Genomic DNA, 27,634 nt, shown 5'->3' on the forward strand with positions numbered 1-27,634 from the left:
TCAGCTCTTTTTTATGTTTTGGGACACTGACATTTTCTTAAGAGTATCTTTTAGTTTGGTTTTGTCTGATATTTCCTTAATATTAAATTAATTATGCATTTTGAGGGGCAAGAATATCACAGATGTCTTTTATCCAATACATAACATCCAGAAACACATGCTGTCAGTTTATTTGATCACTTGTAATGGTAATTTTGATCACTTGGTTAATGTGTTATTACCAGGTCTCTCCTCTCTAAAGCTACTATTTCCTATGGCCATTAATAAGTAATTGGTGGAGAGTCTCTGGGATATGTAAATACCCTGTTCCTCACTAACTTTCACTTCTAGTTTTGGCAACCACTGATACTTCTAGCTTGAATCAATGTAACCATGATGGATGCACAATGATGATTTTCTAACCTATCATTCATTCCACATTTCTTAATTGCCATTTTACTGTAAAAAGAGCTTTTCCTTCTTATTCATGGAGTATCTATTTATTTATCCTCATTATGAACTCACAGATTCTTATTTTATGAGTTGTATTTCATTATTATTATTAGTTACTTTGTTGCTCGAATTGTCCCAGATTTGTGGGAATTCTTTCAAGCTGGTTCCTGGGTCCTTTTGACATATCCCTATCATTTTTCGAGCACTTCCTAATATGGGGGCATGAAAAGATGTTTCAAGGCTCATCTTGGTTTTCCTCCCCCATCCCTGAAAGTCAGCCACTTCTCCAAGGAGCACTGTTTCCCTGTGGTGGGAAAAGAGATTTAGAAACCAAAATCTTGGTGCCATGTGTACTCACTGCTACTGGGTGTCACTGTTTCAAGGCCCTTGTAGTGAATGGGACCAGAAAATTTTTCATGCTTTAGAAAGGTCTTCATAAAAATAGTTCCAGGGACTCATACCATAGTTATTTCTTTTATGTTAGGTTTTGCTATGTTCAGAACTGGTTCAGGTATTTTAGTGTTTGGGTCTATGTTATCAACTTACATTATAATTATATTGACTACTAAACATTATTACCCCAGATAGAGTTGATGATATCTCTGAAAACAAGGGCCATGTCTTATTTATTCATTTTATCCTCAAAGTCTAACAAAGCTCAAATCACCTAATAGACAATCCATGGAAATTACATGATGCCTAGGGTTTCCAGTGAGGGGAAAGGAATATAGATGTAATAAAGATGGCCATGAGTTGATGACTCCTGCAGCTGTCATGGGGGTTCCTTTTTTTCCTCTATATTTGAAATTCTGTATAATAATGAGATAATTTAAATGGCTACCAGGAAAACATTGATGGATCTCTAGGGCATTATGCTAAGTGAAATAAGGCAGACAGAAAAAGACAAATACCATATAATCTCTCATACGCAGAATCTTAAACAAAACAAAACAAGCTCATATATACAGAGAACAGACTGGTGATTGCCAGAGACTGGGGTGGGAGAAATGAGAGGAATGGATGTAAAGATACATCCATACCATATATACATATGCAAATAAATAAATAAATAAATAAATAAATAAATAAATAAATAAAGTTCAAATCTATTCCTTAAACACAATAAGCACATAGAAAATTTAGCTGATGTTATATTTTAATTTATTCTCACATATAAGTGGCTTGAGAATATTGCTCTAGTTCTGTGTCAGATTTTCCTAGATACCCTTGGCCTCAGAGAGAATGGAAAATTAATGAACATAATGCTATGCTGTTCTAAAATTTCTGTTTATAGAAACTCAAAGTCTCCCAGTTATTTTTTCTGGAATCCTGACAGATGACCCCATATATAATTTGAAATTCCAATCTCTGGCTAGATTGTTCTAAATACATGTGACAGGAATAGGGCAGGTTGTCATTCCCAGAAACACGTACAATAATTCCTTTCCATTCTGTATTAGCTAACAGAGTGGGGAAAATGTCCAACCAATTCACATTTATTCAGCAAGATCCTTTGACTAAGAGATTAGTAGATGTTTAACTCCTGAGTAAAAAGGATCCGTGCTTTTTGTAGGAAAGTTTTAATATATCCCTAGAATATGGGGGCAGGGACTAAAAATTATTCTGAAGAATATGGCCATGATTTTCCCTTCGCATTTTATTTATTTTTGGTTGCCCCAAATTTAAGAAATTCACTTTAATCCCATAAACATAATCGAGCTTTACAAATGTTGTGATCATATCAAAATACTTTTAGATATATCCTCTGATTTTATGGGTGTTAGAACAAATAATTTTCTAGTTTATTTAAATCTCCCTAGTTTTATAACATTTTTCTGAAGGAAATTAGTAACACTGAAGGTTCATGATCCTACCATATTGCTTAGAATATCATGGTCTAGAGCTGCACCATTCAATTGGATAGCTGTTGGTCACATGTGGTACTGAGCACTTGAAGTAGCACTTGCTAGTTCACAGTAAGATATTCTCCAAGTATAAAATATATAGCAGAGAACAGAAAAAGAATAAAATATGTATGTCATTAATAGTTGTCTTGAACTGACTACATGTTGAAATTATAATATTTTGATATAATGGATTAAGTAAATATAATATTAAAATGGATAAAAAAGAAGGGATGATAAAAAAAGTTTCCTTGGAAAGCTGTTACACAACAGTGATATGAAAACAAATGAAACATTTAAAGGCAATCAAGAAATACTCCCTTAACTGAATAGAACAAGTTTCTGCTTCCCCTATGGCAAAATTTATTAGTTTGGTGGGGTGAAAAAAAGTCAAGGCACTTGGATTACCAGGAACCAGAGCGCAGTATCAGGTTCATGTGAATGCCTCTTCATTTAAAATTTAAGAAAAAAAATGCTTATAGAATGCTCATTTATTTATGAATTTAATTTTTAATACATTCGGTCTAAGGGACTTGAAAATGTCCATGGTTTTAACTGCCACACCACTAATGTAATCTTAGAAGCACTAACTTGAGACACAAAAAAATTTGGATAATCATTTTAAATAGATATTTATGATATCAGAACAACCCCTAAAAAATAAATAGGCCTTAGAGCTACTTGGAGAAAGACAAAAACCTAGCATTTTGCTTCAGAAATATATGAAGATGGCTTTTCTTGACAGCCCAAGTTGTTTTCTTTCTTTCTTTTTTCAGATTTATTTATTTGTGTGTGTGTGTGTGTGTGAGGGAAAGAGAGGGAGAGAGAGAGAAAATGGGGGGAAGGGCAGAGAGAGAAAATCTCAAGCAGACTCCCTATAGATTGTGGATCCTAGGACCCTAAGATCATAACCTGAGCTGAAACTAAGAGTCGGACGCTTAACCGACTGTGCCACTCAGGCACCCAGCCCAAGTTGTTTTCTGATACTTAAATAACAAAATATTAATATGGGAAAGTAAAAAATTACAGTCGCTGAGATATCTTATTCTTTGGGGAAAAACCCCACCTCAAACAGATATATTTACATGCATACACTGCTCACAGATGAGAGTGGACATTCTCCTGAGGCTGTTTATTTAACAGAAAGTCTTGGCTTATAAAGCATATCCTTCCTTTCCATTAGGAAAACTGACATTGGTATTCTTTATCAACAATATTTCAAGAAAGTCTCTTTTGAATTATGAGCATTTACCCACCACAGATCTGAATTCACTATCTCACCTAAATAGTAGATATTTTGTCATATTTCAAAAAATGTCTGCTGAGTTCTACTGATAAGGAAACATGCTGAAGTGACCCAGAGCAGTCAATTCAGGTGGGATTTAAGGCACCAAATAATTTTCTCCATAATTTAGGCAACAGAAAGAACCTTTGGGGTTACTGGAACTAAATGACAACCTTTTAACCAATGTTGATTCAAAGGTGCATTCCTTACTAAAGCTAGCGTGAAAGTGCTGGTGAATTCTTTTCTATTATGTCTGGGCACAATCAGAATGCTAATATTCTGCAGCCTGTATGTTATAAGTAAATACAGACCAAATAACTTCTTACTGCTGCCATGAGCATATATTTTCTCCAGACAATAAGTGGTACATTAGCACATATTTGTCTCCTGGCTGCAGCTTTTTTTCTCCCTGAATTCCTGGAAATACTCATGGGACAGTCTAGAAAAATCAATGTTGTGATCATTAGGAAATTACTTCTTGATGGAGTCTGGTGTCTATAATCACCAGCATCCAGTCCTGTCAATTTCAATAGATGGTGATGCAATTTTACTTTTTTTCTTAAGTATATTAATGGGTCATTAATGTAAGCAAAATAAAGCATAGCAGGGTGAATAATAGCAACCATATTTCTTCAATCAAACATCCATACTGTGTGTCTGCTTGTGGTTTCAAAGATCTGGATTAAATAACATGATTCACATCTGAAAAGGCTCCTAAAAACTGGATTTTGGTTATCACTCAGTCATACATAAAATAGCCACCTTTATACTACATTTCCACATTTAGAAAAAAATGAAATTGTTTCCTCGGAGACAGGTATACTGCATATTTGACCTAAAAGCAATTCATGGAAAGAATAAAATTTAGACAGGAGTGCCTGGGTGGCTCAGTTGGTTGGGTGTCTGCCTTTGGCTCAGGTCATGATCCTGGGGTCCTGGGATAGAGCCCTGTAGCAGGCTCCCTGCTCAGCAGGGAGTCTGATTTTCCCCTTCCCCTGTTCATGGTTTCTCTCTCTCTCAAATAAATAAAATCTTAAAAATAAAAGAATAAAATTTAGATGGATTAGAACAGGGCTAAGTCACTTCATATTCTCAATATAACAGGGATTTTCATTCATTTCTGATGTGTCAAGGAGGTACTTTCTGAAATTCATTAAGCTTTCCAGTTTTCCTACTGACTATTTAGAATGCTTCTATCCTAATATTTGCATTCTAGGTTATGGGATAAGAATTTAGGGTAGGACAGTTGAGGGGCAGTAAATGTTTTGGTGTAGGTAAGTTACCATAGAGTTCAAGTTAAGGAATTCGGGTCTTGTAGACAGTGTTTGCTAGGGAAGTTTTATAAGCATTAGTCATGACCTTCAAGAAGATAACAGCAAGCTCTGTGATTTTCAAAGGGGATGTGGGAATGAGGGTTTTGATGGAAGCTTTCCAGAGCTGCAGCTGCCGAGCTTGTGGGTTTTTCATTGGTTGTCACTTGATAGAGGTAGGGCAGGAAGAAGAATTCTTTGAGGGCAAGTTCAGACAGTGAATAGTTCAAGGTTGCAGGCTGCCTAGAAACTGTAAGCAATGAATGGATACACAAACCACAAATGTTAGAAGACACAATTGGTGTGATTTTTCAAGGTTTTAAGGTGCTGAAATTATTCTGTTACTATAGAATAACCACAAAGAGTAAAATTAACATAGTCAGCAATATAGTTGAGGATGATATTTCCAAACTATCCCCCCCCCCCCAACATTTCTTATCATGGCAATGGTACAGTGGAAACAGCATTAACTTTCATGTCAGGGACACATAGATTCGGCCCTGCTACTTTGTGTGTATATGACTGGGCCTCAATTTCATCTTTAACAGAATAATAGCTACCTTGCAGGGCTGTTGTGGGAATAAATGGGATAATGTAAGTTAGATGGCAGCAGACAGTAGCTGCTCAAAAAATGTTAATTATATTATCATTATCATAATAATGAATACTCGTTTGTTGCAAACAACCACACTACCACTTACGCAATTGTTATAGGTGAGCTGACCTACAGAACAACAAAAGCTGTATTCAACTGCATGTAAATCATTCATACTGTTTTAATAAATGGTCCTTTACGGTTTTGAGTTTATGGGACTTTTTAATTTAAAGTTTACCAATATAGCTTTTATGTCATAAAAACAAAGATTTGTATGGGTTCTTTCAGCATGGCAGAGAGCTTTACAATGACATGCAGTAGTTTGTGCTAAGGAGGAATATGGCTAACTGCCTCCTCCCTGCCTCAGACAAGCCTCCCTATGATTCACTGATAACGAAAACCACCAGCTGCCATTCCTAATAAAATGTCCTATTGGCTCTGCATACCACATGGTAAACTCCAGGTCACATGTCCTTTTCTTATTTCTGCTTTTCTCTAAGGCCAGCTAAAACCTGCCTTTCATAAATTTTAAGACAGTAAATCAAAATAAAGAATGTGGAATTTGACCTAGTACCAACTGAGATTACCTAAAATAGAATCAAGGGTCAGGGCATCCATCTACTGTCGCTGCATAGGCATACCCATCAGTCATTTCCCCTACCACACTTAAATCATCCGTCCTTCAGGTATCATATTCTATCTCTTCATGTTTTAACACCTATAGTCTTCTCATATTTATTCCCCTAGGGCAGGGGTTAGCAAACTATGGCTAGTGGGCCAAAATCTGGCCCATAGTCTATTTTTGTATAGCACACAAGAATGATTTTTACATTTTTAAAGGGCTGGAAAAAAAATCAAAATTAGGATAATTTTCATGACACATGAGAAATACATAAAACTTAAATTTCAGTGCCCATAAATACAGTTTTATGGAACAAAGCCTGCTTATTTGTTCATGTATTGCCTGTGGCTGCTTTTGTGTTACAACGATAGAACTGAGTAGTTGCTACAGAGACCATATGGTTGACAAAGCCTAAAATATTTACTATCGGACCTTTTATAGGAAAAGCTTATCAACGCTGCCTTAGGGGGTCTTTCTCTTGGGATAAAATAAGGCAAATTCACATAAGATACACTGCCTAATCTTCCTGTCCAGTCAGCTTTGGAAAGGAAATAGAGCATAGCTTGAGTTTTCAGTAGGGGTGTAATGACACCATGAAAAAAAAAAAAAAAAAAAAAAAGAACTCACACAGGATACAGGAGATGTGGGTCTCAGGTTTTGTTGGTTCTAGACAATTATGTAACTTCTCTGTAACATGGCTTCTCCCTTGTTGGGCTCTCAGTTTCCTTCATGTTTTAAAAAAAGAGTTCTTCACTGCTTTACCAAGTCACTATTACAGTACGTGAAACCCTACCACCATCTCCTCCCTCACTCCACCTCCCAAATCAATCCAGGGTCAGTGGAAATGAGGGGAATGAGGATACTGGAAACCTTCCCATAGGACTTTAGAATGGAAGTGTAGAACCCAGTTTTAACCCATTGGAGATGGACCCTTGATGTGACCACATATCTACTACAATGAATAATTCATCCAAGTCTCCACTGGAGAAAGGGGCTACCTTAAGACACAGGAGATGAAATCACTTGTTTTCTGGAAGTTCCCTATTATAAATATGACTGTTAAGCACATGGTCTAAAAATATTTCTGTCTGGTAAATTACCTTCTAGATTATAGCAGAAAAAATAGGCTCTAACACTGGATAAAGGGATAGAGACGGGATGGGTAGAGATAATTTTACATTCAAAATACAGCAAAAAAAAAAAAAACAAAACACAGCAGTATGCAGAGATTTTCTATTGACACAGACATTATCAGTTGGCAAATAAATTTCTAATCAGAGTTACTTCTCATGCGTTTAATAATATAATGCAAATCAATAAATTCTCATTTCTAAGCTAAGAATAGGCTATATATAATTGCACAGTAAAGACATTTTATCACAATTTACTTTAAAAAGTATTGGGTTACAGATTGACCAAGTGCTTTTACCATTCCAAGTCCCTGAAGCACAAAAGGAAAGCTGATTGATTTCAATGCTATGGATCTCCCTTTCACTAACTATGTAGCTAGTTTGTATTTGTGTCATAGAGGAGATCAGTTATTGGGTTTTTGTCTAATGTAGAAGCTTAAATTAATTATAGGTACAGTGATTACTCATTATTTCAAGTGATGAACAGAGCTTAGAGTCTTGGCCTGCTCTCTGGTCACACTGAATTACTAAGCAACTTTGAAACAGGTGTTGTCAAAGGGAAGACAGGTTCCGAGAAAAGACTAGAGTGGACACCACAAGCATTAAAGAAAGTGAACAATCATTTTTATAAGTAGAGAGGACAAATAATTACCTATTACAAATACGATGAAAAGTATCTAAACTCCATTAAAATTAGAGTTGGAAAAGCTCCTAGAGAACTGGGAGTACAAGTTCCCTTCATGGAAACCCTGCATGCATGCCAGGTAGTCACTGTCCGGTTTTTGCCCGATCACTCACTGCTGATGGCAGAGTTCCCTTCTTCACCCAAGCCAGCTCATTCTATTGTGGTACAACTTCAATGACTATACGGTCAAAAAATGCCGAAGAAAGTATGGAAAAGAATACTGAGCTAGAAAATAGGAGCTCCAAATCCCAACTTCAGCCCTACCTTAACTCCAGTTGTGTGACACTGAACAAGTCTTTTGTACCTTCTGGGCCTCAGTTTCCTCATCTGTAAAACAGGGTCTCTATGGTCCTTTCTAGTTTTTTATTTTTCTACTTGTATAATTTCCACTTAATGCTACTGAAAATCAGTTGTGAGAAAGCTACAAAGAGCTGTTAAGTTTTTCTTCTTATAGTTCTCACTTATGTCACAGTGGGCTGCCTCTGAATGTTCCAAGACTTTCTAAACTTAGTCCTAACACTTGGTCTTTACCTCAGTTTTCCAGATTACCTATAGCTTGATTCCACTTGGACTATTCATATCTCAAATGTTATCACATGCTAGAATCTGCCTCTTTAGTCATCAGATGGCCAAGGTCAAGCTACAAAATCCCTCTAAGTGGCTCAGTTTAGCTTGCACAATTCTGAAGTTAAAGAAAAAAAAGAAAAACCAAAACAACTTCAGTAATGTTTTACTGTTCTCATATGCTGCACTAAAAGAGTAAAAGAGCCTTGTTCTATCTTCTATGGAATCTTAGTAAACTGCTCAATATTTGATCCCTTTTTATTATTAGAATACATAGGCCAAATAAACCATGAGCTCAAGGACAAGTTATACCTCTTATAAAAACTGCAATTAATGTACATTTGGTATAGTCTAAGTATACATAATTATTTTTTAGAAGCAAAATGCTATTTATTTCAATGTGATAGTAACTTGGCAAAGTTGCGAACGCAACAGTAAAATTAATGACCATTTAGCACTTAATGTACGAAACTAAAGTAGATACCATTAAAAAGACTGTGCCTGGGGAGCATTACTTTATTGAACAATCATAACCAAAATCTACAGTGTTACATAAATAAAACAAAACTTATTTTCTATACAAATAATTCAGTTATTTTAGTAAGATATTTTATTTTTATTTTTTTTTAAAGATTTTATTTTTTTATTTGAGAGAGAGAGAGAGCACGAGCAGGGGGAGGGGCAGAGGGAGAGATACAAGCAGATTCCCTGGTGAGCGGGGAGACTGATGCGGGGCTCAAACCCAGGTACCCCTTTAGTAAGATATTTTAAAATAAGCTTTCACATTTTTGTTATAAATGTGAAAATTAACTAGTTTTTTCAGCTATTTAAGTCCAAAAAAATTTTTTTAAACAAAAGGAAGGCAGTCTGGGTGCTGACATAACTGCTAACAATTGACTAACTTACTTGAAAACATCCCCAGGATGTATATGTGTCATACTTCAGTAAAAAGTTATATTTAAAAAATTACCACTACAAATAGTTCATAGTAATGATTTCTGAGTCTTCCATTGGACTTTAACAATAACACCCAAACTGCTTACCTTGGCCTACAATATTTGGTCCTGCCTAACTCTCCAATGTCTTTTCCTACCCCTTGCTCCCATTTCTCCCTACTCTAGTTTCACCTGTTCTCTTCCAAAGCACAAAGGCTTTTTCCACCTGACTGTCTTTACACATATGCTTTACCCTCTGTTTGTAGTGCTTCCTCTTATTGTTTGTCTCACTCTAAACACTGTTTTGTGGAGAAAGCAAGTCATATTGTTCAAATGTTTCCTACCTTCAGAGGTTTGGAAATTCACTCAGGAGGCTGAACTAATTTGAATAACATTTTCCATATTCTAAACATCAATATATTGGGAAAAACTGTGTTCTAGCATAAAAACAATAAGCATGTACTAAAGTTCAGCAGAGTGGAAGCAGGAGAACCCAATGTGTAGAGTGGAGTGGAAGAGCTCTTCCATGGTTTGCTGAGCAGGGCAGGGGTCATGATGTAGTTATGTGCTTGTCTACAAGCTACTAGGTGCAGCTGGGGAAGTGCTTACTCTTCTTTTTGACCCTAGGTGAAAGAGGGTATAGGATGGTTATGGCCCACTGAAGAGTTCTATTTGGCCCAAAGTTGAAGAAATTGGTTATTTAGATTCCTTTATTCATCAAGCATTTACTGAGCACCTACTATGTGTAAGACACATTTCTAGATTCTAAGTATACAGCAATGAACAAATATACAAAAACAGACAAAAGTCCTTACCCTTTTGGAACTTATATTTTAAAGTGGAAAGCAGGTAACAAAGAAGAAATATACGTAGTATATGAGATCATAATATGTACTAAAGACAAAACAAAGTCGAGAAGGAGACAGGGAGGGTGTGTGTGTGTGGCTACAAGTTTAGATGGTGTGGCAAAGGAAGGCCTACGGAGATGACATTCGAGCAAGAGATTGGAGGAGGTGATTGGGCCATGGAGATACCTGGGGAAAAGCATTCCCGGCAAGGGAAGAGCAAAGGCAAAGGTCATGATGAAGAAATGAGCAGATGTATCTGAGGGAAAGACAGGAGGCCACTGTGGCTGCAGAGGTGAGGTCAGAGAGCCTCATGGAGCATTGGGAGGACTTTGGACTTTGCTAAGTGAGATGGGAAACCTTTGGATGGTTGTGAAAAGAGGAGCAACATGATCTGAGTTATGCTTCAACAATACCCCTCTGCCTATGGGAAGGAAAGCACTGAAGGGGGACCAATTGGGAGGCTATTGCAGTGATCCTGAGAAGAGATAGTGGTGGTCTGGGCTATAGAAGTGCAACAGAGATCTGTAAGAAGTCATCAGATTCTAAATATACATTGAGGATAGACCCAACAGGATTTGCAGGTAGATTAGATGTAGGTTTTGAAAGGAAGAGAGGAGTCAAGGACAACTCCAAGGTTTCTGGCTTGAGCATGTGTAAGAAGGAAGTTGCCAGCATTTAAAATCAGAAGACTTAATAATCAGACTTTCAGCTTCTCTCAAAACACTAGAAGATAATGGTCAAATGATACCTGTATTTTTCACAAGACAAAAATCAGCTGGAGCTGGGAAGCAGCTGCCCCCTTTGGGGCACTCTCCCTGTTGTCTTATACCTACCTGGCCTTTTGGGAAATAAACAGCTGGCTTATAGCTTGAGTTTGAGACCCCTGCCCAAAGTTCTCTCATAAATTCACTGTCTTACAATACAACAGTCTTTGCCATAAATTCTGATGTAAGAAAGAAAGTTTTGACAAAGTATTTATTTTAAAACAGGTATAAAAAGAGCAGCCATTATTCTAGTTTTTCTCCTCCATAGTGATTTGACAACAACCTATGACAGAGGTCCACCCTCTGTCTTCCTTCTCAGTGAAAAGAGAAGCCCCTGAAAAGAAAACCCTCTTCTGCATATTCTGACTTCATCAAGTCTAAATCCTACTCACTTGACAGTCCATGTGCCCACTGCCCAATAATGAGGTATGGTACTGAACCATATCTGGACTGGACCTGATCTCACTATACCCATGATTTCTAAACAACAGAGCTCTGAGACCCTGGTCAGTAGAAGGGACATTGGCTCCAGGCTGATAATATCGCCAAGAAGCCTGCTGACTGGCAAATTACTGACCTGCTTTGGGCTTCTGTTCCCCATCAACCAAGAATGGAGTTGGACTATAGTATGGTTTCTCCAGATCTAATGTGTGAACAAATACCCTGCTCTAGGAGGTTATTCAGCTTCATTTACATAAGGGTCATTGGCTTAGAATGAAGTGCTTGGTAATAATGTCCCTGTGGAAGACCTGATATGTTTCCCTTCAGCAAATAAAAATACGTATACCCAAATGTCTTGTTTTGTTTTGTCTATGAGGAAGCTCAGTTAAATACAATGCTCAATAATAACAAAACCATTTTACCTCAGGATTTGAGTATAGCATTTTCCTCCTTCCTTCAAATTCATCCTAATGGTTTTGATTTTAACGGCCCAGTTGTAGGTACATTTTGACACTAGGCAGTATCAAATCTTTTCTGAAACAGGGTGGGGCATGAGGTAAGCACTGAAAGAAAGGGTCAGGAAAAGGAAAATGATTTTTAAAAAAGTCTTTCCAATTTGATATTAGGAAAGTGAGCACATACGGTTTGTGAAAGAGATCATATAAACCTTACAGTGCTGCCACAAGCAGCTTTGTCTGAGGCCTACACCCTTTAAATTTTTTTTTTAAAGATTTTATTTATTTATTTAACAGAGAGAGAGAGAGAGAGAGAGAGCACAAGCAGGGGGAGCGGCTGAGGGAGAGGGAGAAGTAGGCTCCCCGCTGAGCAGGGAGCCTGATGCAGGACTCAATCCCAGGGATCATGACCTGAGCTGAAGGCAGATGCTTAACCCAACTGAGCCACCAGGCGCCCCTGAGGCCTACACCCTTTAAAAATTTGCTTTTAGATGGACAAGAGCAGCTATGAACAGTATGGGGCTATAGATTGGTAAGGGAGACGAGCCCTACCGAAAAATTCTTCCATGCAGTCTCTCTCTCTTATTAATTATGGTCATTTAAAGAAAAAAGTGATTAAATTTCATGACCTGGATTAAACTCCCTATAATAAAGAAGGATAAGTTTTGATATCAAGAAGAATTTAAAGAAAAATGTTTGTTAATTAGTAACATAAAAACTATGGGTAAAGTAAGCATTAAGACAGACACTTTGTGGTAATAAATCAAAGTACACTCTATAAACCTGCATTCATAAAGGGTCAGGGTATCAGTCCTCCTCTGGTACCATGGGAAAACTCTGGTTTGAGAGTCAGAACACCCAGGTTGGCTACCAACTAGTTTGATAACCCTGGAAAGTCATGTAACCACCTTGGGTCTCACCTGTAAAATGAAGAAAATGTGGAGAGTACAGATTCAGAAGTTCGCATAACTGAACTCCACTTACCCAATTCTGTCCCTTTGTTTAACTCAGGACTGAGTTAAACACTGAAGCCTGAAGGCCAGAAGGCTATTCTTTAGTATGCCCCATGCACTTCTTCCAGCTGTTTCAACAATTACATTTGTTCCCAAACCTGTTTATGCTTGTTGGACTTGTTATTGTAATTACATAATTTAATCAAATATTATGTAAAGTGATGAAGTATGACAGAGAAGGCAGGAGTTGTTTTTATGCAGTAACATTGAACACTTTGAGAAGACCTGACAAAGGCTTATCATTTAAAATAGCTATCAAGGCAGATATGAGTTAGACAAATCTAAAAGAATAGAAAATAAATTGTTAAAATCTAGAAGGATTCCTTCTTAAATCTTATTCTACTTGAACAAAATTGAAATGGGGAACCATAGAAAATGCAATCATTAAGGTATAATTAATGCAAGAAAAATGTTAGGAAATTATAATCAGCAGACCTATAATCAAAGAAAAGGCCTTGGCCCTACATCAAGGCTTCTACTGCAATGGGAGGGAAGTAAGAACCACAGTGAAATGTTGTAGAGGCCCCCTGCTCTTCTTTAAAACCAGATGAAACAGGCATTGATGACACTGAAAGAACGTCCCAGGAAGAGGCTAGGGAAGGAGAGGGAAAGTGGAGGATGGGGTTAGGTTTGTGGGAGGGACAGGCAGACAGACACACAGATACCACCTCTGGCAGTCTCACATGTCCCTGCCAGTCTGTCAGCTGAAGGGAGAATGAATCCATTTCTGGATCACAACTTGGTCTCTAAGCTCTCAAGAAGTAAACATTTCTTTAACTACTAGAGTTAGTAGTTAAAGTCTGCCTCTGCCTCCTCAGTTTTTTCACATATATATTTGACAAATTACTTAATGAGTAATAGTATATGTTGAATCTACCTGGGCAAAGGACACTGCGAATGAGAACACAGGATGCTCTGGTTTCGTGAGAGTAAGACATGCAAAGCGTGAGTAGTCCTAGGTAGAAATAATAGTTTTCAATGTCAAGACCAGGCCTGTAATTTTCTGCAGCACACCATGACCTCATGGTTTATATGAGGCCAACTCCATAAATCAAGTTTTACCTAATTAAAGATTCTTCTGCAGATCTACATTATTAGAGCGAATAATTAAAACTGCCTAGGCAATAATACAAGCCAGATCTGTTTACAAAAATGCTCTTTTTTCCCCCCAAACTCTTTTAGTCTCATTACCACTTACAGATCTTTCACATTTAGTAAATTATAGACTTAGAGCATTTCTTTTAGTCTGACTTCACTTTCAAGGAATTCTTCAATTAAGTTTACGTTGCTTTAAGCTGTTCATCCAACGAGAAAACAATCTGTGGTTTCTGACTCCTTCGCGTGCCAATGGCTGCCATCCATGTTTGACTTTCAGACACACTGTCTCTTGAGAGCCAGGCTCTGTTTTCATAAAACCAGCCAGTTGTCATAGCATTTTGACAAGCACTATAGAAAAACAAGGAACAATACTCCGTGGTGGCTAAACTGAGAGAATTACCACTGTAGGGTGACTCCTCTGGGACATACATGACATCCACACCCAACCACCTGGCCTGAGCCAGAAGGTAACACATACTCCACTTTCATCTACGACCTTTCCATTTTCAGGCACCATTCTCTCTACCACCAATTCCTTTCTTTCCCCCTGCTCTCTTTTTCCCAAATGGCTAAAACACCCAAAACTCATGGAAAGCTGTGGCTACTCTAACAACAGGCAAAAATACCAGTGAAAATCTAGGAAGAGATTACACTGTCTTTGCAATGGTTACAGTGCATCTAGTATCAGATCTTCAGCCAAATACAGTGTAATGAAAAAGCATGAGCTCAGAAGTGGGACCTCAGTCAAAAACTTTTAATTTTCTCAGACTCTGGTGTAGCACCCTCAATTCTCTGCCTCTCCGGGCTCACACGCTAATATTTCTGAAGAAATGCAAGTAATAACCGGGCAGGGAAATAACAATGGGAACAAATGATGGATATACATGATGAACACCGAAGAAAAATATCTTCAGGTTTTCTACCTATTATCCTTGAGTCAGACAGAATGGAATTTCTTTCACTTTCCTTTCACCTTTGCTTAGTCAGTTTCTGGATGTCCCTCACCTGAGTCCATCCTACAGAAGCACCTGTGAGTTCAACAGAATAATAAACTGACAACGGTATTTTGAAGGCCGCCTGGATTCTCAAGCCCCAATATAAAATGCATAGGCGGGGTTTCAAAAATCATGCTCAATGCTACTCCTCAAATGGGATGTGCAACTGTCGAATACACAGGCCTTTCCAAAGCAGTGGAATAACACTGGCAGAGCCATGCCATAAGCATGCAGCAAAGCCAAGGGAGCTAGAATGAATGCACAGGCCACGTGAAACCTAAGGGCTGACAGTAGACTTGCTGCACTGGTTCAATATGGGCTGGCAATGGATGGAAGGACCAATGGAAGATCTACTCTTTTCTTAGAACAGAACTGTGCCTTGACTCCACTCTTAATGCTACTGCTACGGCACCTGAATCAAAAGATCTGTAGGATTCCTGAGACAGCCAAACTTTTTCTAATACCATTCTTTCCCCTCTCTTCCTTTCTATTTTTATTTAAAATCCCTATGTGAATTTTGTTGGATGTTTTGTTTCCAAGCTATTACCAATTCTTTGTGGAAAAAGATTAATATAACTATGTTTGTCTTATGTCTCCTCTCTTCTTTCCTTTCTCCCTCTTTCATTCCCTCAGACAGACAGACAGACAGACACACACAAGGATGTGTTGGATCTAGCAACCAAGCTATTCTTCCTTCTCCATTAAACAGATCAGAGTTTCATAAAGTATCATTGTTTCTATTGAATTATCCTCATGTCTCTTCTAAGATTTTAAAAATACTAGCGACCAAGATACTCGATAAAAAATTTACTAATTTGTTCAAAGCATTGCTTTATGGAGCGCCAGTACTTTTCTAAATGGGATCATAATATAGATCTTGCTTCAAACTCAAGAGCTCAATAGCTCCTCTCCTGCCTTTTTCTTCTTTCTGACACTTAGATTCTCTGAATAAAATGAAATGTTATAGAAATTTTCTCTCCAATGAGGCAATTCTGAAATTTGGGGAAGAGTTTCTTCTCTCCTGGAGCTTTTTGCATAATCCTGTATACCATTAGCTTATTTCTTGGAGTAAAGGTGGTAAAGATGCCTAAGTTGGAAGGAAACAATGGACCAAGAAAAACACAGCTGAGGACACAAAAACCTAAGTTTCATTTCTTAGCAACTCCAGAGAATGAGCTTATTATGTATAATGAGAGTTCTAGAGTGTGTCACCAAAAACTCAAGTGCTTTTAACAATTTTATTCGATGCCTAGAACAGCAGTGACACTGGAATGACTACGTTCTCCAATTTTCTAGGTGAGAACAGTAAACTGGGGAAACCTGTTTTGGGATTTGAGGTCTAGGCAATGAAGAAAGATTAAAATTATTCATTATTTTCTAATAAAATAGCTCCTTAAAAAAAAAGAAACATGTTATTTTCTCTTAAGTAATCTTTACACCCAACATGGGACTCAAACTCATGACCTCGAGATAAAGTGTTGCATGCTCTGCCAACTGAGCCAGCCAAGTTTCCCTAAAATAGCTCTTAGTAATAAGTATATAGCAATATGTTTACTGGCTAGGTAAACTTCAAGTTAAATCATTAAAGATAAATGAATAAAGTTTAAGACGTTGAAAAAACGTTATCAGTCATTTTTAATTTTTAACCCGCTGTTCCTTCTGGTGACAGTAACGTCAGAAAGGCGACCTTCCTGGGGTTCCTGGTAGCTCAGCTGGTTAAGTGGCCAACTCTTAGTTTCAGCTCAGGTCATGATCTCAGGGTCCTGGGATCTAAGGCTGCCTCAGTCTCAGAGCTCAGCTGGGACACTGCTTGTGGATTCTCTCTCTCCTTCTCCCTCCCCCCCACCCCCAGCTCACTCTCTCTCCCTCTCTAAAATAAATAAATAAATGAATCTTAAAAAAAAAATAAATAAAGGTTACCTTCCTCTCAATTTATATTTTTATGTCTTTTAGGTCTTGGCAAAAGATACCACCCTATCTGTAGCCCTCAAATAAGAATGGCCAAAATAATGCTGGGTCTCATATGATGTATTTCAGAACTTCAAAATACCCGGAGCCTAACAGATTGATTATGTTTCTATGCCGGGGCATCTATCTTCTTTTGGAAGGTCAGTGATTACAGAGGGAATATTTTGGTTTTCTAGTGTAAACTTGTACAGATTTTGAACTTGGGGAACTTACAGCTTCCGGCTGTAAAGTTGTCTTCTACTAAGAAACCACAACACTAGACCATAAGAGAGAATCCAGCTTTTAGGAAATCTGCAAATGATTTATTTGCAGAATAGCAAAGTGAATTGCAAAGAATGATATGAAATAGAGAGTGTGGGAGTAATGAAATAAATGAAGATACAAGGGTTTTAAAAGGTTGCAGGGAAATGAAGACATTAAATGCCACATAATTTTAGAAAATAAAATTACAAGGTATATGATATGCTGGCAAAATTCTTGATTATAGTAAGGCTTTCCAGGGAATAAGAAAACTTGCATGGCTAAGACCCAAGGTGATTACTAAATCAGAGATATTATTCAGAAAATAAAAGTGAAATATAATATATAGAGGTTTCAAGCCAAATTCCTTACTCCACACTCCTGCCCTCAATCTCATGCTAGCCACTTCCTCTAAAAAACAAAGAACCACTGCAGCTTTCCAGAATTCTCTTCCATAAATTCCAAGTGAATTAAAAAAAAAAAAGTAAGCCATGAAGTTAGATGACAATATAAGGAAAATTCCTACTCCTTAATGTGATAACGGCTTAAAAGAAAGATTATAAAGGGATTCACACTCTTATGAAAACACATATCAGCTTACATTTATATATAGTTTTAAAATAAAAGACTTTTAAATAGAATAGGGATGGAAAGATAGTCAATAGCTATACTCTAGAATTCTAGAAATAATTTTAGAGAAAAAAAGAACTGCTACTGCCTTTAATAAGGAGACCAAAATACCACAATTAAACTTTACATGGCAGATAACCCAAGGATTCTCAAGTTTCTTCATTAACAGACTCTTCAAAAAAGATCTCAATATGCTGGGAATACAAAGTGCATGCAGAGGAATTTCATTCTTTGATTACCATGGTGCTTCCTCTTGTTCTTATTTGGTAAGGTGGTGCCAGGTATATTTAGAACACATAAATAGGACACAGGGTTGAAAGGATGTGATGAGCTAACTAACAGTTACTAATAATGGGAGAGGTAATTGTAGTACAGGTATGATTAGCATGGTCATTGGGAAGTGCTAAAAACATCATCCAGCTTTATTGTTCCAACACATTAATTCTTGCAGGTCTATATAATGTACACACGGGGTCACACTTCTCTCCAGCACTCAATTCATTTTTGGCTAAACTGAAAGTTAGATAGAGCCATATAATTTAAAAAATGTTTTGTAAATACTGATTTTTAATAAGACATTTTTAGGACACATCATTTTGACAAAGGAGAAAATAAAAATGAGCCTGCTATGGAAGTCTTTATTAAGAATTTTATGGTATGGAACAAATTTTACCATATATATTAACAAGAATTTAAATAAAAAGTTGAAAAAAAGAATTTTATGTATACACACACACACACACACACACAAACTGTGAATTTGAAAAACTAAAAAACTAATAAAAAACCATTATAGGTCAAAATTAAACGACATCTCAGGCAAATATAAAATGGTTCATAAGGAAGCTGTGGACTATAATTAGATGGAAATTTCTGATTAATATTTTAGACACTAATTCTCACTTGGTCAGTGGATAACATAGACTGTGGTGTTATAAAATCGGAATCTGCTTCTAGAAGAACTATTAAGAAAAGGGATAAAGGAAATGTCTGCTAGATAAGTTTATAGCAACTCTCTACATATCTAAAATGTTAGAACAAGTCAAGAGATTTCAAAAACAAGCAAAAGGACAAAAAGGACTCTTGAGCAGCCAAAATGTAAAATTTCATGTACTTCACATTTTGAGAGCTTCCTAGTGTGCTCTTCTTATTTGAATGTGTATCCATAGGGCTGGTTATCTTAGCTTCCTGCTCACAGAAGATCAGAAGCATAACATCTGGGAGGGAGGTTGAGCAGGGCCCTCTCACAGGAGTCTGCCAGTCTTCACAGGTAGGAAATCAGAAAAATGACAACAAAAAGTTGACCTAAGAGCCCCAAACACAGCATTCAGCAGCTGTTTAGTACAGAGGTAAATAGACTGAGGTATTCAAAAGGGCCTGGGAGGGTCATCATACACAGGAGGTGCTAAACAAATACCTGCTGAAATGAAGTGAACTGAATGATGACCTTGGGTCATTGAAAAAAGTTTAAATTATGGTCAACATATGTCCATTTAAAGAGAAGAAATGGAAATATTTCAGAAAAATTTTCACCTAGTATATATTTTTAAAGTTTTGCGCTTATGATGGTATTGGGGGAACAGCCTCCAAGTGTTGAGAAAATTTTATTATTTAAAATCACCATTCAAAGATTCTAAAGAGTGGAGGTTTTCCTATAGTACAAATATTTTCATAACTTATTTTTCTGAGTATAATCTTTAAACTTTAAAACTTAATAACTAATTTGGAAATATGACAAAAAATAGCAATTTACATATATAATTTAAAGTAAAATAAAAAAGTTCTTCCAATACAAATTTTTTTTTTAAAGATATTATTTATTTCTTTGACAGAGAGAGAGAGAGCACAAGCAGGGGGGAGCAGCAGAGGGAGAAGCAGGCTCCCCACTGAGCAGGGAGCCCGATGTGGGGGTCAATCCCAGGGCCCTGGGACCATGACCTGAACCGAAGGCAGACACTTAATGGGCTGAGCCACCCAGGCGCCCATCCAATACAGATTTTAACTCCATTACCCATAGGCCATACTTAACTTCTCAAGTAATCATTTTCACTTGTTATAGAATCAAAAATATTGTGTAATTACATAAAGTAACATAATAATAAACTTGCTATAAATATTAACACATTTTATCATATTGGCATAAAGCTTTAAAATATGTAAGGACTACACAACAGTTCTGTATAGACAAATAACGAAGACAGATAACACACACACACACACACACACACACACAGAGAGTTCTCTCCTTCCTTCCTATTTCCCCTTCTTTCTTCCATATATTTTTCCTACCAGGGGTTGGGAATAGCACAGAGGAAGAACAGAACAGAATAATTAAGAATTCTTAATTTCACAGAGTCTAGAAAGAGAAATGGATATACAAATAAAAACAATAAAATGAGTGAATTATCACCTTCTAAAGATGTTATTACTGTTCTTAGTTTTCTCTAAAGTGTATTCTGAATTAAGTTAGTTCAGCAAAGCTAAACTTGTTTCTTTGTGTAGGACATTTTAGAGCGTCTACCACATTAATCTTATTTGCACTGTGGTTTGTCAAGAGTACAACTGCTATCGGGACGCCTGGGTGGCGCAGTTGGTTGAATGACTGATTCTTGATCTTGGCTCAGGTCATGATCTCAGGGTTGTAAGACCGAGCCCTGTGCTCAGTGTGGAGTCTGCCTGAGATTCTCTCTCCCTCTCCCTCTGTCCCTCCTGCTCATGCTCTCTCTCTCTCTAAAATCAATCTCTAAAATCAATAACATAAAAATGTTATCCACTGACCAAAAAAGAATATTGATTGCTATTTTTCTTAAATTTGATTTTGCTAGCATATCCGTCAGAATTGGTGTTCCACAGAATACACGCTGGGAAACACTGATGGGCACCATAACAGGGTTTTCAAAGGCTATGTCTCATGCTCATCCTTTTAGTTCTGAGGATTGAATTCTAGAACACAGGGAGAACCTCTGATTTTGATTTTACAACTCACAAATGGTTATGACTCATGCTGTCTGTTGTTGAATCACAACCCAGGATGCCCACACACTAGGCATTTAATACATATTTATGGAAACCGATGGTACTGAATAAGTATCACATCAGCCCTCATATTAGTGATTCTTGATCACCAGTGGTACTGTTTTCCATAAAACAAGACATTGGTAGAAAGAGCAAAGCAGACTTCAAGATCAAAACAGGAAACAAGATCAGAAAACAAATATAAACTGAAGCTGGTTGGGAGACTGTCAATGTATCAAAAAGATGAGTATATTGAAGTGCCTGGGTAGCGCAGTTGTTGGGCATGTGACTCTTGGTTTCGGCTTGTGGCTTCTGGGTCATGGGATCAAGCCCTGCATCCAGCTCTGCACTCAGTGCTTGAGACTCTCTTTCTCTCTCTCCCTTTGCCCCTCCCCACTGCTCTCTGTCTCTCTCTCTCTCTCTTAGATGAATAAATAAATCTTTTTAAAAAAGATGAGTATAAGTGGCACTTCCTTTTTTAAAAAAAGATTTTATTTATTTATTTATTTGGGCGAGAGAGAGCATGCATGCATTGTGGGTGGGCACAGTGAGAGAGAATCTCAAGCAGACTCCCCCCTGAGTGCTGAGCCTGACCCTAGGGTGGGGCGGGGGAGAGGTGCCCTCAATCTCATGACTCTGAGATCATGACCTGAGCTGAATCAAGAGTGGGATGCTTAACTGACTGAGTCACCCAGGCACCCCTGGGTGGCACTTCTTAATCAAAATGATTAGTGTGATACATTTGGAGTAAATTAACTATGTTAAAAAAAAATCAGATAATGATTGGCCTGAGGTATTAGGGCTCCCACAGATTAAGAGAAAACAAACTGGGTTATAAAACCTTCTTAGTGTATCTGGAAATATCAAAGGGAGGTATTATTTGGAAGAAACCTTAGAATGAAGAAAGGGAAGTATCAGCCTGTTTTAATTTATTCCCTTTATTCTCATGTCATGTTCAAACAATTTCTGAGTTGTAATTAGGTGCCTTATATACATCCCTGTATATACATATATATACCCTGATCAATAATAGGGAGAGACTAAAGGATAGAAACAACTCTAGCTCGCAAATCAGGTATAAGATGTTATCCACTACAAATTAACAGGGGTATCCTAGTTTGAAAGATAGTCTTTTTTGGTAAATTTGGTTAGCATGAATCAGATTAAAAAACAATATTTTTGAGGACTTATGTTTGGGATACACACACACACACACACACACACACACACACACACACAGACATTCACACATCATCTCATTATTCCTTACAACTCTCACATGTGATTGAGACTTTACATTTGATGGTACTTCCCCTAAGTAATCAGATATTAAGTGAGTACCTACTAGGTACCAGACAGTATGGCAACAGTGACAGGTATAAAAATGAGCAAAAGCAGTCAGTCTCTAAATTCATGGGGCTTTCAGTCCACTGGGGGCAAACAGAAGGGGACACTGAGGCACAGAGAATTTAAGAGCCAGTTTCTTTTCTGTAATGTCAGTTACAGCTATAGAACTTTTACCTCAATAATCACAGTATTTAGTTTCAAGGACCATGAGAATTCTAGAAGCAATGAACTGGAGACTGAGAATATTTTAAAAATATTATTCAACTACTTAGAAGGAACTTAGAAAAGAAACAAAAAATATGGTCATTCCATTTTCTATTAAATTTAATTTCAAACAATCTCTGCATACTTTATCTAACACAACTTATTGGGCCTGAAATGAGACCACTACTAGAATATGCTTAGGGGATCCAGAAATCAATCCATCACTGGTGTCTTGGTCTTGATATCAACTCATTTTATAATTGAGGAAAACACATGTGTCTGCCTTTTCTGATGACAGTTTAGCTGAACTGAAACTAAATTAAGTGTATGAAATACTTAATTTGGCATGGGGCTGGGGAGTCTAAATTCTTCCATAAGCATCAGAACTTCTCCCAGTCTTTATAATATCAGGGAGGATTCTTATTTCCAGATGCTCCTACCCTTTACTAAGTGACATGTTATTTTTCAAAAAGCTCCTGATTTTTGGGGTGCCTGGGTGGCAGAGTCAGTTAAGTGTCTAACTCTTGGTTTTGGCTCAGGTTGTGAGATCAAGCCCAACTTCAGGCTCCGTGGAGTCTGCTTAAGACTTTCTCTCCCTCTGCCCCTCCCCCACCCCCACTTGCTCTCTCTCTCAAATAAATAAATAAATCTTAAAAAAAAACTCCTGATTTTCTCCAAAGTTATAAAATACGAGAATGCTGGACTTTTCTTTGGATAACTGATTTCTTGGGAAATACAAAAATATTTTGTTTGGTTTTGGGCTTTTAATGACATTAATGAGAAAACCAGAGAAATTCTCAGGAAAGAAAAAGAGAAAACAGCACACAAATTAATATATTTTTATATAATTCATATCTAGCAGAACTTATGAATGGCTGACAACATATTAAGTCTATCAGTTTCCTTCTTAGTGTAAAGATATAAAAGGCAGAAAGCATTTTTAGATATTTTGGTCCTTTTGGAATATAAAAGACAGATGAGAGTGTTAGAAATCCTAACACCTTTATTTATTTTTAATTTTTTTGAATACTTCGAGTTAAAGGATACTAGTCATCCCTTGCTTCCCACTTACCATTCCCTTCACAAAGGTTTTTAAAAGAAATAAAATTTACCCACATGATTACTAATATGGGAATTATCAGAATCTTAGTATGAGAAAGCATCCTTACAATATCATATGTTGCCAAACACAAGGTAATTGTTACTAAAATGGGAAGTTCTTCATTTAAAAATATCTCTAATATTAAACTGTTAAAACTCTCATTTAAAAAGTCATCCATCTGGGTCGCCTGGGTGGCACAGCGGTTAAGCGTCTGCCTTCGGCTCAGGGCGTGATCCCGGCGTTATGGGATCTAGACCCACATCAGGATCCTCTGCTATGAGCCTGCCTCTTCCTCTCCCACTCCCCCTGCTTGTGTTCCCTCTCTCGCTGGCTGTTTCTATCTCTGTCAAATAAATAAATAAAATCTTTAAAAAAAAAAAAAAGTCATCCATCCGCTCATTCACTCAACCAGAAGCAGAATGTTTTGCAGAATAGAAATTGTCCCCACCCTATATGCTCTTGGACCTATTGGGTGGGGCCTATCTCTAGGTAGAGATGGAATAGCCTTCTGATCTAGAAGAAACTTTGTTTTAGCCACTAAACTTTTTGAACAGAATGCCAATGTCATCCTATCACTACTTCAATCCAATATCCAAGGACTGTCAAGGCCTCTCAATTAGTAACAATAAATACCAATGTTCCATGGTCTCAACAAGATTTGTAACTACGAAAACCAGGTATTTAGTTTAAAAATTTAAAACTATGGAGAGGGAAGAGATAACACAGTAGCAGAATCCAAGGAATACGGCATCTTACTGGTTCTCTGGGTATTTTAAGCTATATATTTTTATCAAGTTAATCTCTAGAAGAAAACAAGACTTTCAGAAGAAACACTGGGAAAGGCAGGATGCTGGCAGTACAGTTTTCAGTCTCTGCTCAATAGATCTATCAATAGATCAATATGTGCATGGTTCTGTGGAAAGACAAACATTCCCCCAAGGGAAAACAAATTGTTAGGATTCCTGATTCATCTACTTTTGCAGGAAGTGTACCAAATACAGATATCATTCTTATTAGTGAAAAGATCTAGAACATCAGGGAAAAGCCATGTGATGTTATGATGTGTCCTTTTGTCCCTCTCATTATACTCACTCTTGGAGGCTTCAGTCTTCTATTATTATGGACTATAAGCCCTGGTACCATCTCTGTGACACAGAATCCTGGTTTTGTACTTCTAAAATTGTGTATTTTGCTTCTACTTAATAACTGCATTTTAAAATGAACAAATACCTGAGGACTTAAAACAATGATTCAAAAGAAAAGCTCTCTCAGATGATATGGAATGCTTTTCCCAAGATGTAGAGCAACCTTTTGAGGAATGTCAGATTTTCACCAAATACAGCAGGAAAGCCACTACCCTAAACTTGGTTGGATTCTCTGAAGTAAGCCCAATCCTTTCTAAACACAATTAAATATACAGTAGTCCCATCTTATCCACAGGGGATATGTTCCAAGAGCCCCATTGTGGATAGTACTGAACCTGTATATACTTTCCCCTTATACATACACACCAATGATAAATTTTAATTTATAAATTAGGCACAGTAAGAGATCAACAATAATAACTAACAATAAAATAGAATATAACAATATACTGTAATACAAGTTATGTGATATGGTTTCTCATAAAATATCTTACTGTATAATAATCGATCTTCCTGTGATGACATGAGATGATGAAATGCCTACTGATGAGACAAGGTGAGGTGAATGATGTACACATTGTCATGGGTGTCAAAGGCACCCTTCATCTAATTGTTACCATGTGTTGCTGCAGTCATTGGTACCCTGCAATTCTCATTCTCCAGCACTTCTAGATTAGAAATTACAGGAAGTGCTAGTCGTTTCAAGATGGAAATTTACTCTAGCTGCAGAGACTTTGGTCTTTGTGAAAAAGAAGTACGATAGCAAAGACAGGGAACAACTGTGAGACTGATATTGTGATCTTTCCAAATAATTAGTGAGTAATTATTAGTCAGTTAGCAGCATTGAGTGTCCTACATCATTGTTTCATTAATATCTAACATGTGTTTGCTAGCTCTACTTCCCCTATTGTTATAAATTCTACATAGGAAAAGGATTATTGTCTTGCTTGGGCACAGAAAGGAAATGCCAGCACTAAATAGTTGTTGGGTTGACTTTCCGATTATATGTCAGAAGGAAGATCATCTGCTTCTGGACTTGTGGCTAACCACAGGTAACTGAAACCACAGAAAGCGAAACTGCAGGTAAGGGGGGACTACTTAATAACTCTTCTACTTCCTGAAATTCTAACAGGCAAAATTCATGAAAATAGCTACGAAAAGGTAGGTTTCTTTCAATAGTGGTTTTTTGTTTTTGTTTTTTTTACATATAAATATATTTAGTTGTATGTCCTTTCCCTTGTGTCCCAGGCCACCTTCTCTCTTTCTCTCTCTCTCTCATTCTGTGACTCTCACTCCTTGCCTTCTAGACAGAATATACTATGGAGGTCAGTGTTGTGGGAAAATATAGAATGAGAAATCACAAAAATGAAAGTTTACATCCTCTGATAAAAAAAGTAATACTTTACCAGGTGAAATGGAAAATTTCATCAAATGAAATGACACTCCAATCAGATGACTTACCTAAAAATGAGAGACAGAAGAAAATGAGAACCTTGTGTCATATTCAATTCTTGATATGCTAGATTCCAAAAAGACATGGCAACTATCTTAACAAGTGATGGATGATCCAAAACAAACAGAAACTATACCAAGGCAGGAAATACCAATTCCTTCAGAAACACAGTAATTAATGTTAGAAAGGAAATAGCAAACTGGGAGCAAAAGCAATGGGGAACGGAAGCGGTACTTACTTTCAAATCACTTGATTCTCATATATATTTTTAACAGGCCAGTTTTGAAAATGTGGACACATGTGTGTATAAAGGCCATAGCTAATCGGTGGCAGTGTATGCATATCACTTTCTCTCCCAAGACCTCTGGCTACTGCCTTAAGAGACTGTCAAAGCCGCAAACTCAAATATCTTCACCTCATATGACTCAAGAAAAAGGTGCCACTGTATCAACTGCTACTGTAATTTCCTCTGTTGATTTTCTTTCCCCCTTAACACTTAGATGTTTTGGCTGTTTGCTTTTTTTATTTTCCAAAGCGAACACTGATATTCATGAAAGGTGCCAGATTAACACCGGGGGAAACTAAGAGCTTGCTCTATCAAGAGAAATGGCTCAGTGTAGTGGAGGCGATGAAAATTTCTCCTATACTGTGCTTGCCTATATACCTTAGCTCTGACCCACAGTCACCCCAGCTTTCCAGTTTTCATGGTCCATTAATGCCTTTGACTGCTCAGGTTGCTAACATGGGCAAGTAGTCCTGTTCTTGCTTTTAATGCCCTCAATATTATTACTACTCCTGTGAGCTCTAACTTCCTCACAGAAATTATTTGGAAATTTTTATTAGCCTTTAGTTCGTTTCAGGACAACAGGAGAATAAACTGAACTGAAGATGAATCTTATATTCTTAAGTAATATAGTAGGCTTCATTAAAATCCATTAATTTCTTTAAACAGGAGGCAAAGTGTTGAGTGGTCAAGTTGAAAACAGGCCTTGCTTAATACAGTCCCTGCACTCAACCTGAATTCTCATTTTAGAGACTTTCAATATTTAACAGCCATAGATCTTTCATTTTTCCTTTTGAGTCTTCCTTAAGTCAGTCAATGTTATTATTCATTAGCAACTGTGGTAAAAGTTTGGTGGATGCAGAAGCTAAAACTACATAAATGAGATCTAAAATCACTGTCAATCAAATAGAGAAAAATATATCTTTCCTGTATTTATATAGGTATTCCAGGTTTCTGAAAGGTCTGAGTACTTTGTAATTCTTAATCATTAATTAATCTCTCTTTGCTCAGGGATCTATGAAATCATTTTGCTTCAACTAGGCAGATACCCAACAACTATTTAGTGCTGGCATTTCCTTTCTGTGCCCAAGCAAGACAATAATCCTTTTCCTATGTAGAATTTATAACAATAGGGGAAGTAGAGCTAGCAAACACTTGTTAAATATTAATG

At 37.1% G+C, this 27,634-nt stretch overlaps 2 protein-coding genes across 5 annotated transcripts in view; one reads left to right on the forward strand and one right to left on the reverse strand.

Moving 5' to 3' along the window:
* The window catches only part of CMSS1 (cms1 ribosomal small subunit homolog), a 384,053-nt gene that overhangs the window by 157,776 nt on the left and 198,643 nt on the right, over nt 1–27,634 (reverse strand). The window contains exon 2 of one of the 4 annotated variants that reach the window (XM_087861695.1): nt 26,134–26,188. The exons of the other annotated variants lie outside the window; for them this stretch is intronic. Within the exon in view, the coding sequence (XP_087717821.1) occupies nt 26,134–26,188 (55 nt within the window). The remainder of the gene's footprint in view (nt 1–26,133; nt 26,189–27,634) is intronic. 4 annotated transcript variants of the gene reach the window in all.
* FILIP1L (filamin A interacting protein 1 like) overlaps nt 1–27,634 on the forward strand; it is a 291,272-nt gene that overhangs the window by 70,954 nt on the left and 192,684 nt on the right. The gene's annotated exons all lie outside the window — the stretch shown is intronic.

Source organism: Ursus americanus, chromosome 4 (genome assembly GCF_024610735.1).
Source record: "Ursus americanus isolate L20-20 chromosome 4, mUrsAme1.1.p, whole genome shotgun sequence".
Lineage (NCBI taxonomy): Eukaryota > Metazoa > Chordata > Mammalia > Carnivora > Ursidae > Ursus > Ursus americanus.